Source organism: Nicotiana tabacum, chromosome 3 (genome assembly GCF_000715075.1).
Source record: "Nicotiana tabacum cultivar K326 chromosome 3, ASM71507v2, whole genome shotgun sequence".
Lineage (NCBI taxonomy): Eukaryota > Viridiplantae > Streptophyta > Magnoliopsida > Solanales > Solanaceae > Nicotiana > Nicotiana tabacum.
In genome coordinates, this window is record NC_134082.1 from 84,907,936 (window position 1) to 84,929,776 (window position 21,841).

At 40.6% G+C, this 21,841-nt stretch overlaps 1 protein-coding gene across 1 annotated transcript; it reads right to left on the reverse strand.

Annotated features, from left to right (window-relative positions):
- Nucleotides 1–4,280: 4,280 nt before the first annotated feature.
- LOC107796540 (uncharacterized) lies at nucleotides 4,281–8,380 on the reverse strand. Its single transcript, XM_016619328.2, has 2 exons — nucleotides 8,003–8,380; nucleotides 4,281–5,295 (listed from the first exon to the last, which is right to left on the reverse strand). Exons 1-2 carry the CDS (start codon nucleotides 8,294–8,296, stop codon nucleotides 4,441–4,443), a joined length of 1,149 nt encoding a protein of 382 aa, XP_016474814.1. The 5' UTR covers nucleotides 8,297–8,380; the 3' UTR covers nucleotides 4,281–4,440.
- Between the last annotated feature and the right edge of the window lie 13,461 nt (nucleotides 8,381–21,841).

Below are 21,841 nucleotides of genomic sequence, written 5' to 3' on the forward strand. Positions count from 1 at the left end.
GTCGCCCCCTGAAGGTACTGCGGCTGAAGGAGCCACTTCAGACTCCACTCGCCGCCTCTTTGACGGACCCTCCCCGTCATCAGCACAGGAAGATTCACCCATTGAGCGGGCAGCAGAAGCCGGAGTCTCAGCATAAGGAATAATTTCCATGCACACGACCCCGGCCGTAGGAGTAGATTGAGCAGCTCTAGATGTAGGCCGGGCAGCAAACCTCGGTGCGGGTCGCGCAGAAGGCGCCGATCGATGAAACGCGAGTGGAGGAGCCCTCGCCCTTCACACTCTCCATGTTAAAGGGGAAAAACGATCATGTAAGCAACGAGATCAAATTACAAGACAAAGAACAAGGAAACTGCAACGGCCTGTATCTCTCATAGAAGGACGCCCACTCACGGGCCCCCGTCGTATGAGGAAGAATAGCATTAACCCATTCGCAAATGTCATCAACGGGCAGAGGAGGCAATCTCTCAGCTATGAATGCAGAAAACGAATTAGCAACACCACTAAAGAGGAACAATCAGCCACTGCCTCGAGGGAAGTCATAAATTAAACATAAGAAAACTTACAGGGGAAGTTCCATGTCTCGAGAAGCCCTGCTGGGTCCACCACAAGGTGCTCGGTCTGTACGAAGAAATAACTCTCCTAGAAACAACGATTAGCCTTGTCGTCCATCTTCACCACCAAACTCTTTGTTCCTCGGTGACGCATGTAGATCATCGAGCCTCAAATAAGTTGGGAATCAAAAATATTAAGCATATGCCCCAAAGTGACCTCTCGACCGGCGAGCTCTACGAACTTGAGCAGCATGAGGAAGAGTTTGTACACGTACAGTGAAAGCTGAGCCGGGAACACCTCGTAGAAGCGGCAGAAGTCTATCACCAGGGAGAAGAGCAGGAGCATATACCCAACAACAAAAGGGCATGCATAATATGCGCAATATTCTGGGTGGTGCAGATGCATAATGTCCGTTCCCGTCACCGATATCATTTCAATATGATTCCGAATTCCCCACTTGGTCAATCGCCGATTCATCCATGGTAGATGAAGCAGGTTCTGGATCTTCTCCGGTGGGGCTATTAAAATCATTCCATAATTTCCTCGGACGGGGCAGTATTTCAGCCGCTGTTGGAACCCCCTAATCTTCTGCCGCCTCCGCTCCTTCTCTGAGAACAGGTGCGTTATTTTCCGGCACCGAAGCTTCGATGGGTCTGTCAGTGTGGGAAGAAGTACCAGCCATTTGTCTCGATTAATCGGAATAAATGAGTAAGAGAAAGGGAGAGAGAGAAGATGGTGGCGTCAATTTCTAATTGACAGGAGAGTGAATTCAGAAATTTGAAGTATCAAAGAAGGTAAAGGCTTGCAAAACTCCTTTGATAAGTCGAAAAGTGTGGCAATAGAATGGTGTTTTCTCCCTATTTATAGGAACCTAAATGTTCTGAGCGGGAAACCCAAGAGCCACCAATCAAAACTGATAGGGCACAAGAAACGATATGATTCCTGGGAAACGTGCACCATAATAATAGTGGCTATTCATGATGCATCAAATCGATACAATGGTTCAACTCCGAATGGGTGTAACGGTTAAATGGTATTATTGAAGCGTCACGCCATCACCTCGACCTAAAGGCCTCGCTCAAGGCGTAAACATTCAGATTTCTCCTAACTTTCGAATCGACAGAGTCCGCCCGTTGAGCCCGCTAAGAGGCGACCTCGACGGACGGAGGGACTAACTATATGGGTCAAAATCTGACCATAGTGGTCGTCCCCAAGAGGAATGATGATGGGTCGAGCAAAAGGCACCTCGGCCATCATCGGGGTCAAATCGTCGAAAGCGTACATCATAGAATAAACACTGTGTTCGGGCAACGACGAAAGGTACAGTCGTAAGAAAGCACGCCGGTCAAAGACCATTGAATAAAGAGGGAAAGGGACTATATATATGGGTAGAGAGAGCTCGGGGGGATCTTTTGGAGAGGAGAGCAACCACAGCAGAGAAAACGGGAGGAATTTTTCGCTTATCAACAGTTACTTCTCTTCTCCTTCTTTGCTCCCTTGTTTATGATGCATCTCTACTCTGGATGTAAGCCCATCTTTCGTGTTTGATGTACGATTATCACATTAATAAATCTTATACATTCCTACTCTTCGTTATTCCATACTTTGTATGCTTGGATATGAAATTAATTATATTTGGCTAATACCTTCTTTATTATCGACAATTAGTTTGACAAAAGAGTTTTAAATCATTTGCCTAAACAATCATGTCATTTAAAATAGAACTATAGATTATTATCCATAAAAAGTGAAAATAATCAGTAAAACGAGGCATGTATCTAATTATGTCAAATTTAGAAACACTAATAGTGTAAAAATTCTACACCTACCATTATATGTAAGTTAATAAAATATTGGTAACACAACTAACTAATTTCTAATTTCGAGTTTAACCAATACATACTTACAATGAAAACATTTCATCTGCAAAAGATGATAAGTGACTTGTCACGGTTCTCAAAAGATTACATTAATTGTGTAAAAAGAATCTTATTGTAACTGCATATACATAAGTTATATATTTTCTGGCTGCCACATTTTTCTCTTTCGGAAAAGACTTTGTGCATTCATTAATATTGACTTGGCAATTCAGTGACCGACAGAAATTTTAACCTAAGTTGAGTAGTGAAATGTATGAGATAGGGATAGTCAAATGAGCTCTCAAAAAGGTACATACGTACGTGACTTCCAGAAACCTTTTTGCTGCCTTAACCTGTCCATGTGATTTTTTTGTTCCGAAACTTTTCTGCTACTATAGTAAAATGTTGTTATAGGGAACATATATATGACATAACATAATATGAAAAATTAGTTCCAAAGCAAACTTAGTCGTTATAGTAAAGTGTTGTTATAGAGGATATTTGTTATAGAGAGGTCTAACTGTATCACAAACAACTACTATGTACTATATCTGAGTGGAGATGGCTACGAAACGAGGAACTCGAACAAGGGATTCAAAAAATATACAAGAATGAGACACTTAGGATTCAAATTTGTGACCTAAAGTATTCTTTGAGTCACCTTTAAAGTTGAATTAGAAGCTTTCTTTATGTCAAGGGGATCTAATGATTTATATATAGTCAATAAAAAGTTATTTTTACTCTATTATTTGTTCAGTATCATTTTTGATGAGAGGATTTCTTCAATTGAACTCCCTTCATGCAATGTAGTTCCTCGCGGAAGAATCGAAAAGTAGAATATGTTGGAAGATGAACGTTACGTTAATTGGTTACATAGTGGCTTACATCAAGTTATAAATAATATAAAAGGGTGTCTGGATAAGTTATGGCCTATATAGACATGGACACGTGATGAGCAAACTGCTGATTGAGTGATTAATAACCAATTGCCATTAAAGTTCATCATACGTATTTTTTTTCCCAATGCAAGAGTTGCTTAATATCATGTCGAAATCTCTCCTAGGATCTTGGATTTTATCTTACATCGAAATTAATTTTTACAAAATTAGTGCATTGTTATAGGTCACTTGCCTTATTATCATGCCACTATGAGCTAATATATGTTCCTAGTGCTTTCATCTCAGGGAACATATATAATTTGGTTTCTATGCAAGAAAGTTCAATACAAAAAGTGGAGGTGTCCTAACGATAAATATTTACCCATATCGGGTGTTTACACCAAACTATATTAACTCACTAATTGAATTAGATGAGAATGCATATGATTTACCATGATTAAATAATTGAATTCCATATACAAGACACATGTCATGTATTTATTGGTTTGTGTAAACACCCGGTGCGGGTAAATTTTTTCTGTCCTACTAACTCAAGTAAGAAATGTGTCTCGCCCCCTATGCAAATTCTCATTACAGCAGTTTTATGGTGCCAGCTGCCACAGTTTTGGCCCAAGAGTCTCAATCATATAAAAAAGAAAATTATGCGTACACTCTCCATAAGATAAAAAAACCGTTTTAAACTATGTTTTCTGGTTTACAACAAAAGCTAGACACTACAATGTTTGTAGTTCTCAGTGCCCTGCTAAGCAATTGTACCTGATGCAGTTGCTGACTGCTGTGTGGTCTGCTAGGAAGGCTTTGGAGGTTTGGAACACTTAATTACATCAACCGTCTTGTTTATCCACACAAAAAACCACTTCTCTATGAACTGATAGCTGGAAAAAACTTGGTCTTCCTGTTCTGGCTTAATCAGCTCCAATTTCCAAATTAGTGTCCACTTAATTTATAAACCTGACACGATCCCTTGTGGTTTCAGGAAATCCATTGGCTTAAAGGCAAGGAATTATTGTCAAACATATTACACATGATGTCATTTACAGTGACTAGCTAGTTATAATATCCATAAGAAACCTGAACAAGGAAACATGAATGAACGCCATCTCCTCTAAATTTCCTTCAAAATTCCCATTCTAATTTACAGGAACTACTCCAGCTCCAGATGCTTGCTTTTTCATGTTAGCTATATGCTTTTTACCAGCGAGATGAACTTTGAAAACAGTCTCACTGTTGCAAACCACGTTACACACAAGACACACACGGACCTCATTCGTGGCTGCTCCTTCTTCCAAAACTTTTTGTCTCTTGGTCTCCAAATTCTCCACCATCTCAGCTGCCTTCTTCGCTGCATCTTGCCCATTTCCTAAATTCACCTTGTCAGGCTTCTCTTGTGGTCCAATAAATGTGTTAACTGACACCTCAGAAGGAACAAGAGAGGCAGCAGCAGGGGTAAACTTCTCTTGCTTTGACATGTTAGCAATGTGCTTTTTACCAGCAAGATGAATTCTGAAAACGGTCTCACTGTTGCAAACCACATTGCAAGCGAGACAAGTGCGCACCTCGTTTGTGGCTGCTCCTCCTTCCAAAACTTTTTGTCTTTTGGTCTCCAAATTCTCCACCAGTTCAACTGTCTTCTTCCCTGCATCTTGTCCATTCACTGATTTCACCTTGCCAGGAGTCTCTTGCAGTCCAACAAATGGGTTAACTGACACCTCAGAAGCAACAAAAGGGGCAGAAGCGGGAGTTGCAACAACACTGCCTCCTCTTAATTTGTCCAAACTTCTTTTGTGTTTTTTCCCTAATTTATGTTGGTCAAGAACAGTTTTGCTGTTAAATTCAAGTTTGCAAGCCTCACACCATACAGACTGTATCTTATTTTTCTTGTGGCCACTTTTCCAAGACCCACAACTCTGAGGCTGGATAAAAATGTTGGAATTTACATTTGCAGGAGTCGATTTCTTTCCACCATTTATAGACAATGCAGCCACCTGTAGATAAAGTACTCAAGTGACAATCTTTTAAACAATGAGAGTACTTATAGAGATTTCTAGAATGCTGAAACTATTTAAACATATACATATATGACAAGACAAAGCAAGAAAATAAAGGAGACAGAACGCTGTGGATGAGAAAAATATTTAAAGCAGGAAATGAACAACCTTCAAGTGAGATGTCAATCCCATGAAAGATTATCATCTAAGACAACCATATGGATGAAACACTTGGTCAATCATTTCATAAGATCAATGCAGAACAGAAACAGATGAGGAGGTAGGTGTAATTAACGGGATCCAGCCTTGGCCCTTGAATGATGACAGGTGCATCGCTTATCATCAAACATCTAAATTTAAGAACACTAGTAAGAATCTAACCATGAACAACCAAACTATTATCGATAATTTCTGAAAAAGAAAACAAACTAGCAAAGGATCAACACTATCATGGACTGCCTCAATCAGGAAAACCGACCTTAAATATGTCAGTTGATCCAAGATAAATACTTCTATTGCATTTGACATTATGGTCGATGAACCTCAGTCTCTACATGTATACATATAATCAAATTCCACAGCAAGTTCCCCTTTCCTTGTTTTCCCCCTTTCTACTCACTGTTTAATTGTATAGAGAGAGAGTTGGATGTAACACAGTTGGCACCACCTTGGCGGTAAGAAAAATTCCTTAATTTACCACTTGGTTTACTGCATGTGACAGAAATGGTTTTGTAACATTCACGATAGAAGTTAAATGTTTGGTGCAAATCAAACAAATATAATAGCTTAACCGAGACTTATGGATGATTTATGACTTACTTGGGATAAAAGTTATATAAACTGAGACAGTTCGGATAGTTTAAAGTAGCCTTTGTATCACTCGCCCTTCACTGTTTCACTTTATTATTTTTTACTTATCATCCAAAATCTTTTCTTTAAACCTTCTCGAATTTCCACCAAAATCAACTCTACAAAATAGGGACGTTTCTTCATCACATACTTCTACCACCAGTACTCTTCTATAGGAATTAGAAGGAAAAGGGAGAAAGGACAACAACAACAACAACAACAACAACAACAACAACAACCCACTAATGGGGTCTGGGGAGGGTAGTGTGTACGCAAACTTTACCCCTACCCCGCAGGAGTGGGGAGGCTGTTTCCGAAAGATCCTCGGCTCAAGAAAAAAGACAAAGGACAAAAGGAGACAATATTAGTATCACTATAGAAATCATAGGAAAAGTAGGAACAACATGAAATCCAGAAGAAAGATGCAAAGCAAAAGCGAAAGCGATGGCTAGTAAATAGGCCATGCACTCGAAAGCGAAAATAGTAAAACACGACATTGTCACTAGCTATCTTATACAAAAAACCCTACCATACTAGTCCCACAATAGTACGAAGAAAGGCAAGACTCAATTACATCCTAGCCTACAATCCTAATACGCGACCTCCATATCTTCCTATCAAGTGTCATGTCCTCGGAAATATGAAACCTCGTCATATCCTGTCTGATCACCTCTCCCCAATACTTCTTAGGTCGCCCTCTACCTCTCTTTTCGCCCTCCACAACCAGACGCTCACACCTCCGTAACGGAGCATCTGGGCTTCTCCTTTGAATATGCCCCGAACCATCTGAGTCTCGCTTCCCGCATCTTGTCATCAATGGGAGCGACGTGCACCTTCTCCCGAATATCATCATTCCTAATCTTATTCATCCTAGTGTGTACGCACATCCACCTCAACATCCTCAAAAAAGAAAAAGGACATATATGGTAATTATTGAAAGAAACCAAAACCTTATACTCCCTCCATAATTAGAAGGAAACATGAGAAAGGAGACAAATTGTAACTGCTGAAGGACACCAAAAATCATATACTCCCTCCATTCCAATATTTTTTTATAACAGAGAAATCCCGAGCACTAGAGGCGGATCCAGAATTTGAAGTTTATGGGTTCCTACAATGACCTCAGAATAATATACAATAATAGTTGGGTTTACAGTCAAATAATTATAGATTTCTGTTAATTTTTTAATGCATATACAAGGTCTGGACAGAAGCTACTGAGTTTCCGTGAACCTGTGCGTTATTTTCTGGATCCGCCAATGTCGAGGGCCCGTGGTGCACAGTTTGAAACTCAGTAGAAATGGACTTATCCCTCTATCTCTGTCCGCTCAAATATCAGGCTTTCATCTTTCATCTATGGTAGGGTTCGAACCCATGACATGTGCCTAACCACGCATCATGTATTGCGCTCTTACCAATTTGTATAACATACTTTCCATTTTGGGGCGTCCCCCAAATGTTTAGTAGCATATTATTTTTTACAAGGATAAACAATAGATGAAACTCAAATTATACTATATTAGCAGTGGCTCCCACCAAAAAGGCACGAACTATGAGAAAATGTCCACCAAGACTTGGGAAGATGAGAGGAATTCACTTATGATGACTATAGATTGGAACCTTTGTTCCCAAGGTTATTACTCCAACCGGTCCATTTAACGATTTATATCTTAAACTTTCATATTTTACCCCATCCACAATACATGAAACAACTAATACAATACATTAATCAAATTAACATATCATATAAAATGGAACTAAGGGAGTAAATTCAAATTGCTCCAATCCCATGATATTCAAGGATGCCCAATTGATAAAAAAAAAAATAACTAACAACAGTAGTATTATGACTGACCTCACTAAGCCTGAATTGTTCATTTGCTACCAAATTTTGATAATATACCGCCGTTGCTTCCACAGAGTTAGCACCATTGGCGTGGCCATAAACAAAGACCAAACCCTGTTGCTGGGATTCATGTCCTGAACTAAGTGTATATGAGCTAGGGTTAGGGTTTAGAGGCACAGATTGATGGGCAGGTAAGGAGGTAGATTGGAGAATGGAAGCATAAGGGTCCGTCAGTGATGGAGGGTTAGGGTATAAACTTGGGTTTGGTTGTATTCCCGTCCATCCATTGTAATTGCAGTCCATTGTATTCAGGTCCAGGTGATGAGAGGAACGGAGAACAACATCAATGGCGTTCTTTTGGTGTACGGTAAATAGGATCTTTACATAAATAGTGGGCGCTCTAAAAATAATATATAATTTTTATATACAAAAATTATATAAGTTTTATTACACTTTTTCGGCTATCAGATGTAAATAGTTTCTGACGCATGCTAAAAGTGATAATACCCCTAAATAGTCGAGCATATTCATTATTTACTTTTTCTAGCCACATGTATAATTTATACATTGATTATACGTAATTCTACACATATAATATATAAATTATATATATATTATAACTCTACCGGCTATTTTTAGTTTAAGTAGTTGGATGAACTGGGTTAATTTTGGAGATATTTTCACATAAATTTTACATTCCTATACACTATATGAAACTATATTACCCTCCCTACTCAAGTTTTACTATAATTATATTTTATATACTCAATTACCATTTATGTACATTTTAAGGGAATTAATGATAATAATTAGTGTCCTAAAATTACTCTAACATATCTTCCATTCCCCTACGTTTCTCTCTCCACATCCCACCCCCTCCTCACGTATCTTGCACAAGAGAGCGGTAATTCCACCATTGACAACCATTAAAAACCTTTGAAGCTTTGAATTCGAATTTGAGTTTTCAAAAAACATTGTTTGTTTGGATTGGATGTTGTTGCAAAGAATTGAGAATTCTCTCTACGTCTCTCTCTCTATCTCTCAAACCCAAATTTCAGTAATGTCAAGCAAAGGAAAAGAGAGCATCAATTCCATCATTGACATCCATTAAAAAGTTTTGAAGTTTTAAATTCGAATTTGGGTTTTTTAAAATCGTTATTTGTTTGGATTTGTTGTTGCAAATAATTGGGAATATGGTTTGGAATTTATATCTCAATTTTGAGGGGTTTTGGTGAAGATTAGACTTGGTTTTGGCTGAATTTCAGATTGAAAGAAGAAGAAGAAGAAGAAGAAGAAGAAGAAATTTTGAGGGGTTTTGGTGAAGATTAGACTTGGTTTTGGCTGAATTTCAGATTGAAACTCAAAGAAGATGACATGATATAAATTATATTTACGAAATTATAGAAAAATTATAGAAAAATTGTATTCTGTTGTTTGTATATTTTTCTTTTATTTATTTAACTATTGTATGAAAGTTGAACAACATTGTATAAAAATTATATTTAAGTTGTATGATATTGTAGTTGTATATAACTGAGTAGAAATAATGTATGAAAATTGTAGATAAGTTGTATAATATATAATTAGTTGTATGAAATTTATTTTTACTATGTATAAATCAGATACAAAATATACAAAAGATATATTGTATAAAATTTGTATTTAAGTTGTATGTTATTGTAGTTGTATTTAACTAGGTAGAAATAATGTGTGAAAGTTGTAGATAAATTGTATAATATATAATTAGTTGTATGAAATTTATTTTTACTATGTATAAATTAGATACAAAATATACAAAAGACATATTGTATAAAAATTGTATTTAAGTGGTATTATATTGTAGTTGTATATAACTGGGAGGTGAGAGAGGCTTTGGCAAAGGTGTCTTCGTCGCATGTTATCAGGAAAGAAGAACAATACCACTGGTTCCTATAGAGTTAGCAAACGTTAAAATTCCAGCTTTAGGGATTACTGCGACTTTCTCACGACTTTGAACGCAACAGGTGAACTAGTTGCCCATACCCGCAAATTTTTAATCAAAATGTAGACAAAATTGGCTCTTTGTCTTCCACATCTACTCCAGATCTAAAGTAAAAAATATATATTAAAGTTTTATTTTATTAATTAACGTTTTGATTGTACCAATCTCAAACCAAGTTAAGAAGCTTAGTTTGTCATAGGAGCTTAATATAAATTAAATTTTGGACTAATTAATTAAGGATTTAATTTTTTTATGCTACTGCATCATTGTTTTATTGTGAATAACCACTCTAACCTGAAAGTGATGCCTATCATCATTAATTGTTTGTTTGAAAAAGAGTTAGTGTGCCAAGATAGAGTTTAAAATAATTGTTGATGAGTATCTTGTCCATTTCTTAGTGGATTGCTGCTAAAAAGGCAATTATTTGCATTCTGTTTGGTATTGTATGGAAGTATCTGACTTTTAATTTGTATTGTAGGAATTCGAGAAAATGAAGGAGAAAGACAAAATCTGGAGAGAAGAGAGAAGAGAGGAGAAAAAAAAGGGTGTAACTAAATTCCTTAATTGAAGGCACTAATAATGGATTGAGAGCCTTTTAAGGTAGAATGTATATATTTTGTAAACAAAACTTGTGTATGTAGGGTAATTTACTAAACATGAATATTTAGGGTAATCAAGTTTCCAATAGTGTATAGGAATCAAAAAATCCCATTTTCACACGTATCCACTTTTTGGGCTACAGTTTAAAATATAACCAATATTTGCAAGAAATTAAAAATTAGCTACAACTTAAAAGAGTGACATACCTACTTCTTCTACTTCGCTTCTTTTGCGTTTGCTCTACTTCTTTTTCTTTGCACAGAAAAGAAATTGAGTGAATGCACATACATGATTATGGAATAGTGCTTCTTCTGGCGAATACAAATTTGTATGCATAGAATTAGGGATGGCAATGGGGCGGAGCGGAGCGAGGCGGGGCGAGTTTGAACTTATGCGGAACAGTGCGGGTTTGGGCTTGTGCGGGGCGGGGCCGGGCGGGTTTGGGTTTGTGCGAGTGCGGGGCGGGGTGAATTGATTGTTTTAAAAAAAAGAGTTTTTGCGGTTGCGGGTCTTGACGCGGGTTTGGCCAAGCTAGAAACATATATTGATAATGCAATCATGCAATAGGCTCTGGCTTGACAGGAGAGCTCTGATGCTTATGTTGTATAGGCCAAAATCCTCCATAAGGAAACTTAGCTTAAAGCTTAAGGAAAGGTCGGTCGAGGTCGACAGGAAGTCGCGAGATTCGTGGTCTGGCAGTCAACAACAACCGAGGTCGAGCATCAAAGGCAGAACAATAACGACTAGTTTTTGTAATAAGATAATAAAGAGAATATTGAATATTCTCTATACTTCTACTATTAAGGTTTGCTAGGGACATGTCTCATATAAATAGAAAAAGAGACAGTGGTGTAAGGAACAGAACATTCACTTGATAAGAGCACTTTTTAGAAGAAGATTCTCTCTCTCTAGCAAAGATACAAACTTTACATTTCATCAAGATCCTTATTCACATTATTCCATGCTTTTCCATCAAATTCGAGAATAGTTCAAACATTCTAGGATTTGTCTGTCATTCATTATTGTCAGAATGAACAATCATCTATCTCATTCATTATTGGGTGAATCATTCTCCCTATTTACATAAATGTCACTTATTGTTATTTATTGCTAGTTGTTCTTCCATTATTGCACACACCTTTTTGGAATATTAAACGTGCGTTACTTTCGATCTCTTGCTGACTTTATCATATCTCATCCATGCTGTCTAATTCTATATCTAGAGATATTATCATTAGCGAAGTTTAACCCCTCATTACATAAAATTAAATAGTTTAACCGAAAGTTTATATTATTGGTCAAATAATTTGGCGTCGCTTGTGGGGATTTCCTAGTTAAATTTTTAGTTTCCTCTAGATCTATAACTAGCACAGATTGCCAACAAAAAAAACAAGAACAAAATCCCCTTCCCTTGTACAAACAGATTTGATACGGCAGGTAATGGAGAAGAAAGAACGAGGGTAATGGGCGACCTCACAACCAACCTCTTGAACACCATCAACAAGATCTCTGAAATAGAAGGTGAGGATACAACGCCTAACGCCTCTCCCAGGTGAGGCATATCACCTCCTCCTCACGGCACAATCGCAACATCTTGCAGTAAAGGAGCTTCCACGTCTATGTTGACACCAGCAGTAAAAAAAGCTCCTCGAGGCAACTGACACACTAACCAGCATCCTCCACAAGGCCACTCAGGATACAATTGTAGAGAACGCAAGGACTTGCGTTATACTAATAGCAGGCAAGCAGCATGACTCGTTTCCTCCTCTGATAATAGGTATTCCTCATAACATCGTTAATAGTGCAGGTGACTACACCCTCACAACCATTTTGAAAAAAATGGAGGAAATGGAGAACGAGAACAAAGAGCTTCGGGACCAAATGAAAGAACACCAAGAAAGGGTTGACAAGATATTAGGTGCCCAAAAACCTTTGCCAAAAAGAGATGTTGATCGGTTTGTCGAGCAACCATATAGAGACGAAGCCGCCCCACATGCCATACCAAAGACCTTTATTATGCCGCCCTATCTGAAAATATATGATGGTACGACCGACCCCGAAGACCATGTAACTCACTATGTCAACACTGTGAAAGGCAATGACCTCGCCAAGGAACAAGTATCCTCCATTTTGTTGAAAAGATTCGGCGCAACCCTCACTGGAGGGGCATTAACATGGTATTCACAACTGCATGCGCGTTCCATTAAAATGTTCGAAGAGATGACCGACAAGTTCGTAACGGCCCACCCTGGGGCCAGAGTGAACGACATATTTGCTATCAAATAGTCACCGGGAGAGGGATTGAGGGACTTCCTTGCCCGATTCAACCGAGTAAGATTGACCTTACCAAATATATCGGAAGGAATGGTCATCGTAGCTTTCAAGAATGGGCTGAGCCGAAATGGTTCAAGAGCGACAAGAAAGTTAGTACATCAGCTCATGAAGTATCCTCCAACCACTTGGGATGAAATACATAATGCCTATTGTGCCGAGGTCCAAGCAGATGAGGATGATCTCAACGGGCCAACTCATCGATTAACCTTGGTTCAAGCCGAATCCAGGAAAGATCGAAGAAATAATATCAGGAGGGACCCCGTAGCTCCACGACCCAACCAAGAAGGCATATTCCATATGTTAGAAGCGCCATCACACTCCCCTCCCGCCACGAAGAGGGCCCATCCAAACCAAGGACAGGGACTCACCGGAACGAGAGAGGTATGCCCACTTTGTTATCTGCTCACAATGTTTGTGTCTCACCTTCAGAAGTAGTCCACACATAGGAGAAGCTCGGACCAAAGGTAAAGTGGCCATAAAAGATGAGGTTGGATCAGAGCACCAAAAATTTAGATGACCTTTGCGAATTCTACCAAGAACAAGTATACAAAACTGAGGATTGCATCGCCCTAAGACAAGAGGTCGTAAACATGCTTCGACAAGGACGCCTCAAAGAATTGTTGAGCGACCAGGAAAGGACCAACTTTGCCAGAGGGCGCAAACAGCATCAGGGACCGCCGAAATTGCCCTCACCAACTCGAACAATCCCAATGATTATCAGCGACGGTGGTGACATTTCTATCAATAACGTGAAGTTCACCACAACTCATAACCTCAAACGATTGATCACTCACGAACGGTATGACGAACTCGAAGAAAGTATCATCTTCGACAAGTCAGATACCTATGGTTTGGTTTTCCCTTACTATGATGCCCTTATTATCACTTTACAAATTCTAGATACGAATGTAAGACGCATTATGGTAGATGACAGGAGCGGTGCGTGTATTATCTACCCTCGGGTACTTGCACAAATGAAACTCGAGGATAAGATAGTGTTTTGTTGCATCACACTAACAGGTTTTAACAATGCAGTTGAGCGAACATTTAGAAAAATCACATTACCCGTCCTAGCTGGTGACGTCACTCTGGAAACCACATTCCATATCATGGACCAGGACACAACATACAACACCATAATAAGGCGGCGATGGATACATGCCATGAGAATTATCCCTCCAGTTTGTACCAAGTCATCAAATTTCAAACCCCATGGGGAATATTCATCATACGAAGACAACAACGCACATCTCGGGAATGTTACCGCATCGCCCTGGATTGTACGGTCACTCAATAAACGAAGGGCAAAGCAAAAAAGGCATAATAACAGGGCCGAGGTCGATCTTTAATGAGAGAGAGGACGTCATCAGAGACACTGATATGGTAGAAGCTGCAGAATCGACCATAGAAGACCTCGACCCCGTTCAATTAGATGATAACGAGCACAACAAGAAAGCTTACATTGGCTGCAAGCTTCAAAAACGAGTAAATTCCGTCAATTCTTAACTACTAAAACGGACTTGTTTGCTTTTAGCCATGCAGATATGCTAGGTATCCCGAAGAAATCGCCACACACAAGTTGAATATCGACCTATTCCACCCCTCCCCCCGGTGAGGCAGGTTAGGCATATGTTCAACTCCGCGATAAATGATGCAATATGCGATGAGGTCAAAAAATTATTGAAAAATGGCTCTGTCGGGGAGTCAAAATACCCCCAATAGGTCGCCAACGTGGTCATGGTAAAAAAGAAAAATAGGAAGTGGGGAATGTGTGTAGACTTCACAGATTTAAATAAAGCATGCCCCAAAGATTCATTTCCATTACCTCATATCGACCAAATCATTGATGCCATGGCCGGGCACGAATTGCTAAGTTTTTTGGACGCCTACTCAGGCTATAATCAGATCCTTATGGAAGAAGAGGATCAGGAAAAACCACCTTTCATCACCTAGCATGGGACATACTGCTACAAAGTCATGCCTTACGGACTGAAAAACGTAGGAGCAACATACCAAAGGTTAGTAACAAAAATGTTCAAAGAACAACTCGGTAAGACTATGGAAGTCTACATAGACGACATGTTGGTCAAATACAAAAGGAAAGAAGACCATATCGATCACTTGATAAAACCCTTCGACATACTCAGGCAATACAGAATGAAACTAAACCCCAAAAAATGTGCATTCAGTGTGGCTTCAAGAAAATTCTTGGGATTCCTAGTGTCACAACAAGGTATCGAGGTCAACCCCGACCAAATCAAAGCAATCGAAGGGATACCAGAGCACTTGACCACCAAAAATAGGTTCAGAGGTTGACTGGTTATGTCGCCACCCTTTCAAGGTTCATTTCACGATCATCCGATAGGTGCCACAAATTCTTCGGCGTACTTAAAAAGGATAACGACCTCCAATGGACCTCTGAGTGCGCCTAAGCCTTAAAGGAGTTGAAGACTTACTTGTCGTCGCCACCATTGCTTTCAAAACCAAAACTAGGGGAGCGCCTCCTCGTCTACCTCGCGGTATCCGAAGTAGCCGTGAGCCCAGTCCTGGATCAAGAAAATAAGGTACACAATCTCCCATCTATTACATTAACAAAAACTAGTCGACGCCGAGACGAGGTACCCTCACCTCAAAAACTTGGCCATGGCCTTGGTCATAGCTTCGCGAAAGCTTAGACCTAACTTCCAGTGCCACGCTGTCTCGGTAGTCATGACTTTCCTCTTAAGAAGTATGTTGCATAAACCCGAGCTATCGGGTAGGTTGGACAAATGGGCCATAGAATTAAGTGGGCATGATATCATATATCAACCTCAAATAGCGATAAAGTCGCAAGTCCTTGCTGACTTCATCGCCGACTTCAAAGCAAAAATAATGCCCGAAGTCGAAAAAGAAGTCGCCCACACTTCCCCCCAAACATAGGACTTCTGGGTTTTCTACACCAATGGTAACGCATCAGGGTCTGGACTGGGAATTGTACTCGAAGTTCTGACTAGCGAAGTGATTCTCCAATCCATAAGTTTCCCATATATGACTAACAATGAGGTCGAGTATGAGGCCATAATTGTAGGGTTAAGACTAGCACTCAAATACAGGGCGAGATGGGTAAGACTACATTGCGATTTTCAATTTGTTGTCAACCAAATCATAAGGACTTTCCAGATCAAAGAGCAAAGGTTGAAAAAATACCAAACTGAAATTTGTAAGTTGCTGCCCGAGTTTGACGAATGTAAGCTCGACCAGATCCCCGAGCATAAAACGCCGAGGCGGACGGCCTCGCCAAACTAGCAGCGGCCACCAAAAACATCACAACCTAAGAAAGGAACGTGGTCCACCTCCTCCACTCATCGATAGATCAAATCAAGGTACGAACCATAAACCTATCTTGGGACTGGCGCAATCGTATTGTTACATATTTGCAGGATGTCATACTCCTAGATGATAAAAAGAAGCCAAGAAACTTCGAATGCAAGCAGCCAGGTACAACACCATTCATAATTACCTTGAAGAAGTCCACGAAGGCTATTGCAGAGCTCATTCTGATAATCGAGCTCTAGTCAGATGCCTCATACGGGCAGGTTACTACTAGCCCACCATGAAAAAAAAGGTTGTAGACTTCGTAAAAAAATGCGAGTAGTGCCAAAAATATGCCCTAATGATCTACCAAGCAGATGAGCACCTCCACTCAGTCATTTCCGATTATTCGTTCATCAAGTGGGGAATGGACATCGTCGGCCCCCTCCCCGCGGGGCGAGGTAATGTATGATTTCTTTTAGTTTTAACTGACTATTTTTCTAAATGGGTAGAAGCAGGAGCATTCGCCCAAATATGTGAATAGTAAGTGATCACCTTTATATGGAAAAACATTGTGTACCGTTTCGGCCTCCCCAAAGAGATCAATTACGACAACAGACCCCAATTTACAGGGAAAAAAGTCGCCAAATTTTTTGAAAAGTGGCATATAGAAGAATAGTCTGAAAACTGTATCACCCCACGGGAAATGGGTAAGCAGAGTCCTCAAACAAATCAATACTGAACATCATGAAGAAAAAACTCGAAGGCGCCAAGGGACTATGGCCGGAATTACTACCAGATGTACTTTGAGCCTACTGAACAATGCCAAAGACAAGCACATGAAAGACGCCTTACTCATTAGTCTATGGGACTGATGTTGTAATACCGGTCAAAGTCGGAGAGCCCAGTTTGAGATACTCCCACGAGATCAGGCCGAGGAACAACGAAAGTAGAAGGAAGAGCTCGACGAAGTCGAAGAACGAAGGGATATGGCCTACATAAGGATGATCACCCAAAAACAATAGGCAGAACGCGATTACAACAAAAAGGCGAAGATCAGACCACTTAAAATCGGGGACTACGTGCTCAAAGATAAAATACAAGCAAGCAAAGACCCCCCGGAAGGTAAACTGGGAACAAATTGGGACGACCCATACAAAATCACGGCAACAGCAAACAAAGGGTCATTCCAACTAGAAACAGTGGAAGGAAAAATACTATCAAACAACTGGAATATCACCCACCTCAAGTACTTCAACTTTTAAGAAGAAGCGTCCTCCAAGTCGTACTTTTTTTCCTCACTTGAGTTTTGTCCCGGGTTTTCTCGAAGAGGTTTTTAACGAGGAAACAAGGGGAACACTTCAAGTTGAAGTGTGAATGGATAGAGATACAGGACGACTACTTCATTTCTCAACCTCTCAATATACTTCTCGAGTCGACCAATGAAGGAACTAGATAGACTGGGACTGGAATGTCAGCCCGGAAAATATGTAAATTTCTCCAAGTGTTTGAACAAAGCAAAAATACATGAAGTTCACCAATATTTTCGCCAAACGTACAGCCAAAGCAACGTTGCATCAACTCCTATTCGACCCTCGGCCATAACTAAATATAGGTTACATTCGACCTCGTTCCAATTAACACCTATTCGGCCCTCGACCATAACTAAATATAGGTTATATTCGACCTCATTCGAATCAACACCGATTTGGCCCTTGGCCATAACTAAATATAGGTTACATTCGACCTCGTTCGAATTAACACCTATTCTGCCCTCGGCCATAACAAAATGTAGGTTACATTCGACCTCGTTCGAATTAATACCTATTCGGCCCTCAGCCATAACTAAATATAGGTTATACTTGACCTCGTTCGAATTAACACATATTCGGCCCCTCAGCCCTAAATAAACATGTGATATGTTCAACCTCATTCGAACCAACACCTACCGGCCCTCGTTCATGATCAAAACTAGGTTCTGTTTCGACCTCGTCCAACCTACTTGAACTAAGTTTTTATGACTAAGGCAACCAAGCAACAAAAGAAAAGAGGCATACAAACTCGAACAAGAGAAAAAAAATCAGGTACGTGTAACAAAACTAGAATTTCATACTTAGAATATTCTTTTTACAAAGGTTCAAGAAGACACCCATAAAAAATATACACAAGTCTACAAAAAAAAAAGGAAAAACAACTAATCGCTGCCTAACCCAGCAGTACCATCAACTTGATCGCCTAGGCCATCTCCATCCGCCTCTTTTCCATTACCATCGCCATTGGGATACTCATCCTCATACCAGGCATCCTGTTCAATCCGATCCATGCCCATATCCTCATCGCCATCACCAGCCTCTGGTATAGCAGGATCATAGCCACAAACAATATAAGTTGTACGTGCCTTAGCACGAGCATCCTCGAAATCAGCCTCCGAAACTGTCCCTGCCCCTATCAGATCTCTAAATATATCCAGTTGGGCCTCGGAGTGGATCCACTTTTCATACAAATCTCGCGGAATATCAGGAAAAGTAGAAGTGCCAAAAGAAGATGGCTGAGCCAATAATTATGCCTTCACGGCCTCAAGAGCAACGACTCTGTCACTAAGGCCTGAAGCTTCTTTTTCCAGCTCCCCTATCCGTTCATCAAGCCTCTCCTCTTTGAGCTTGTCCATCTCCGGAGCACTCTCCCGCTCAGAACGAAGAACGCAGACCACGACCTCTAAAGCCTCTGTTTTCCTCGCAACCCTCAACCGAGACAACTCTGACTTCTCCCACTCTGCTGCCTTCTCAACGACCTCGCCGCTCAGTGTGTCCACTTTGATTTGACACTCCTCGAGCTCAGCGTGCAATGATACCACTTGGGCTTAAAGGTCGGCATATTGGGCCTCGACCCATTTGCTCACCTCAAGTTCTTCTTCCTTATCCCTTAACACCCCCTCGAGAATACTGCATTTTTCGATGACTCTTACCAACTCGTCATCCTTCTCCTTCAGCTCAGCTCGGAGAGCCGGGAAATTGTCGCTCTCACCAAACCGTCTGCAGATCTCGCGGTGCTTGTTACGGTACTCGTGATACTTCCGCTCCATCTTCTGGAAAATAGCATTGCGCCTCGCCTCTCATCGGTAACTCTCAATCTCCAAAACCACAGTCTAAAAAAAGAGAAGAAAAGGGAACAGAAAATAAGAACGAAGCAGAAAGCATTGAACTTGAAAAATAAAGGTAAAAAACCTTATCTTGAGTGCGAGGCCGACTATCCCTTGATAGGGTAGCATCATCCAATTTCTCAAGAGTCTTACCCTCCACGTCGGAGCAGAGGGGACCCATGGAAGGGACCACGTTCGCCGTGTTCACCAGTAAGTCTCGATCCATGGGGATCGCAATGGTCCGTGTGGACCCCTCCAATCTCACCTCAAGACGGGTAAACCCCCCTCATCGTTCTCACCTCGTATGTGTCGATGTCGGAGCCCGTTTCATAACCATCTTCGGTGACACCCTTACCTCTTCCATTGGCCATCGGAGCATGAGCATCATCCGGTCGCGAGGATGAGGGATCATCTCGCCGTAAAGGATCCGAAACTCTCATAGATGGCCCTCCAGATCCAATCTCGACATCGTGAAAGGATACGCCCTTTACGGCCTCAGATGATGGCGGGTTCTCAGATGGAAACTCGTCATGATCAAGAACTACGACCGTCGTTTCATGATCACCCCTTACTGAATCTACATCCTAGACAGTCCCATCGTCGACGTCCACCGATCTCCTTTTACGGGAAATCAAACCCTTATCGCTCGGCGATGACTCCTCTGCTTCGTCTATTAGATGATGCAAGGGGGAGGTCGGAAGTGCTGCTGCAGATGCAGTCAACGACCAACCAAACCTAGTTGTGGAAGAAGAGGGAATAAAAGCAAACCGGGCAGGCCTTACCATAATCACAAAGAGAGCTGACTCCGAAGAAACAGTCTTCCTCTTACGAAATGCAGGTGGAGGAGCCCTCGGTCTTCTCGAAGGCCCTCGGGCTAAAAAAGGAAGATTAAAAGATTCACTTCCTACACAATACTATAACGAGCAAGCGGCCACGAGGTCAAAACAGTATAAAGTAAAAGCAGATGAACTTACTAGTCGGAGAAGACGCATGCCCAAATTTCTTAGGAAAGGCCGACCATTCACTATTTTCGATGAACTCACCTGTGACTATTTTCGAAATACTTTGCAACAACTACAACAAAAAACTAATCTCACAAGTGGGGTCTGGGGAAGGTAGTGTATACGCAGACCTTACCCCTACCTTATGAAGATAGAGAGGTTGTTTCCGGGAGACCCTCGACTCAAGGAACAGTGAATGAAATCAACAAACAATAGCAACAATAAGGTAATAGGGTAATGGAAGCGAATGACACACACAACATGTACTAATAATGAACCGCGAATAAGCAAATACAACAATAAGACTAGTTTTACTGAGAAGCCTAGGATAGACTCGCGACTATCTGTCAACCTTCAACCCTAACACACTCCTCCATGCCTTCCTATCGATGGTCATGTCCTCGGTAAGCTGAAGTTGTGACATGTCTTGTCTAATCATCTCAACTCAATACTTCTTAGGCCTACCCCTACCCTTCCTCAAACCCGCCATCGTCAACCTCGCACACATCCTAACTGGGGCAGCTATGTCTCACCTCCTCACATGCCTGAACCATCTCAGAGGGGCCACTCCTACCATGTCCCTAATAAATTTGTTCCTAATCTTGTCTTTCCTGGTATGTCCACACATTCATCTTAACATCTTCATTTCAGCTACTTTCATCTTCTGGACTGGGACTTCTTGACGGGCCAACACTATGTCCCATACAACATAACCGGCCTAATCACTACTCTGTAGAACTTGCCTTTAAGTCTTGGTGGCACATTTTTACTACACAAAACTCCGGATGCAAGCCTCCATTTCATCCACCCTGCACCAATACGGTGAGTAACATAATATTGGCGCAGAAATATGAATAAAAAACAAATAAAACACTGCGGAAGCAATCTATAGCACAAACAAGCACAAATATCGGTTAATTCTATACAATAGCTCTAAAGTGACTACCTTTATAATTTTTCCAATAAATAGACAAAAAAGAAGCCCAAATCTCACCCCACAACAAAGATGTGGGATTGGTGTAAATTTTACTCTCTCTCGCTTTGCCATGAGGACCCTTTAGCGGTAACAGAATAGCGGCAATTAGAGAAGGGAGATGGGTTAAAATTTGTCCTTGAACTCTACGAAATGGTTCAGATACCCTCATTAATAATTGAGTTTAAAGTTAACCTTGTCGTAACCAAATGGGCTAGATGTAAGTTTTCCCCCTGATTGACCAATCTTATAAGAAATAAGTGGTTAAAAATTGCCATTTAACTATGCAATATGGTTTTAGATTGGTGTAGTTCTAGCGCCGGTAACACCTCAGAACTTCCAATGACTAGGTCTCTATCTCCCTAGCTCAAATTAACCACCGTCAAGCCTTAAATCAACCCAAATTGAACTCAAATAAAGATCAATTGCACCAAAATTAAATTCTCATCTTTGCTGGAACTCCATCAGACACAATTCCATCACCACCCCCTTCTTAGTTCACCAGAGGTCCTAGAATCGGTGCAACAAC

Coding starts and splice junctions, on each gene's coding strand:
- LOC107796540 (XM_016619328.2), bottom strand. CDS start 8,296: ATGGACTGCAATTACAATGGATGGACGGGAATACAACCAAACCCAAGT. Junction 5,296..8,002: donor AACAATTCAGGCTTAGTGAG/GTCAGTCATAAT, acceptor CTTTATCTACAG/GTGGCTGCATTGTCTATAAA.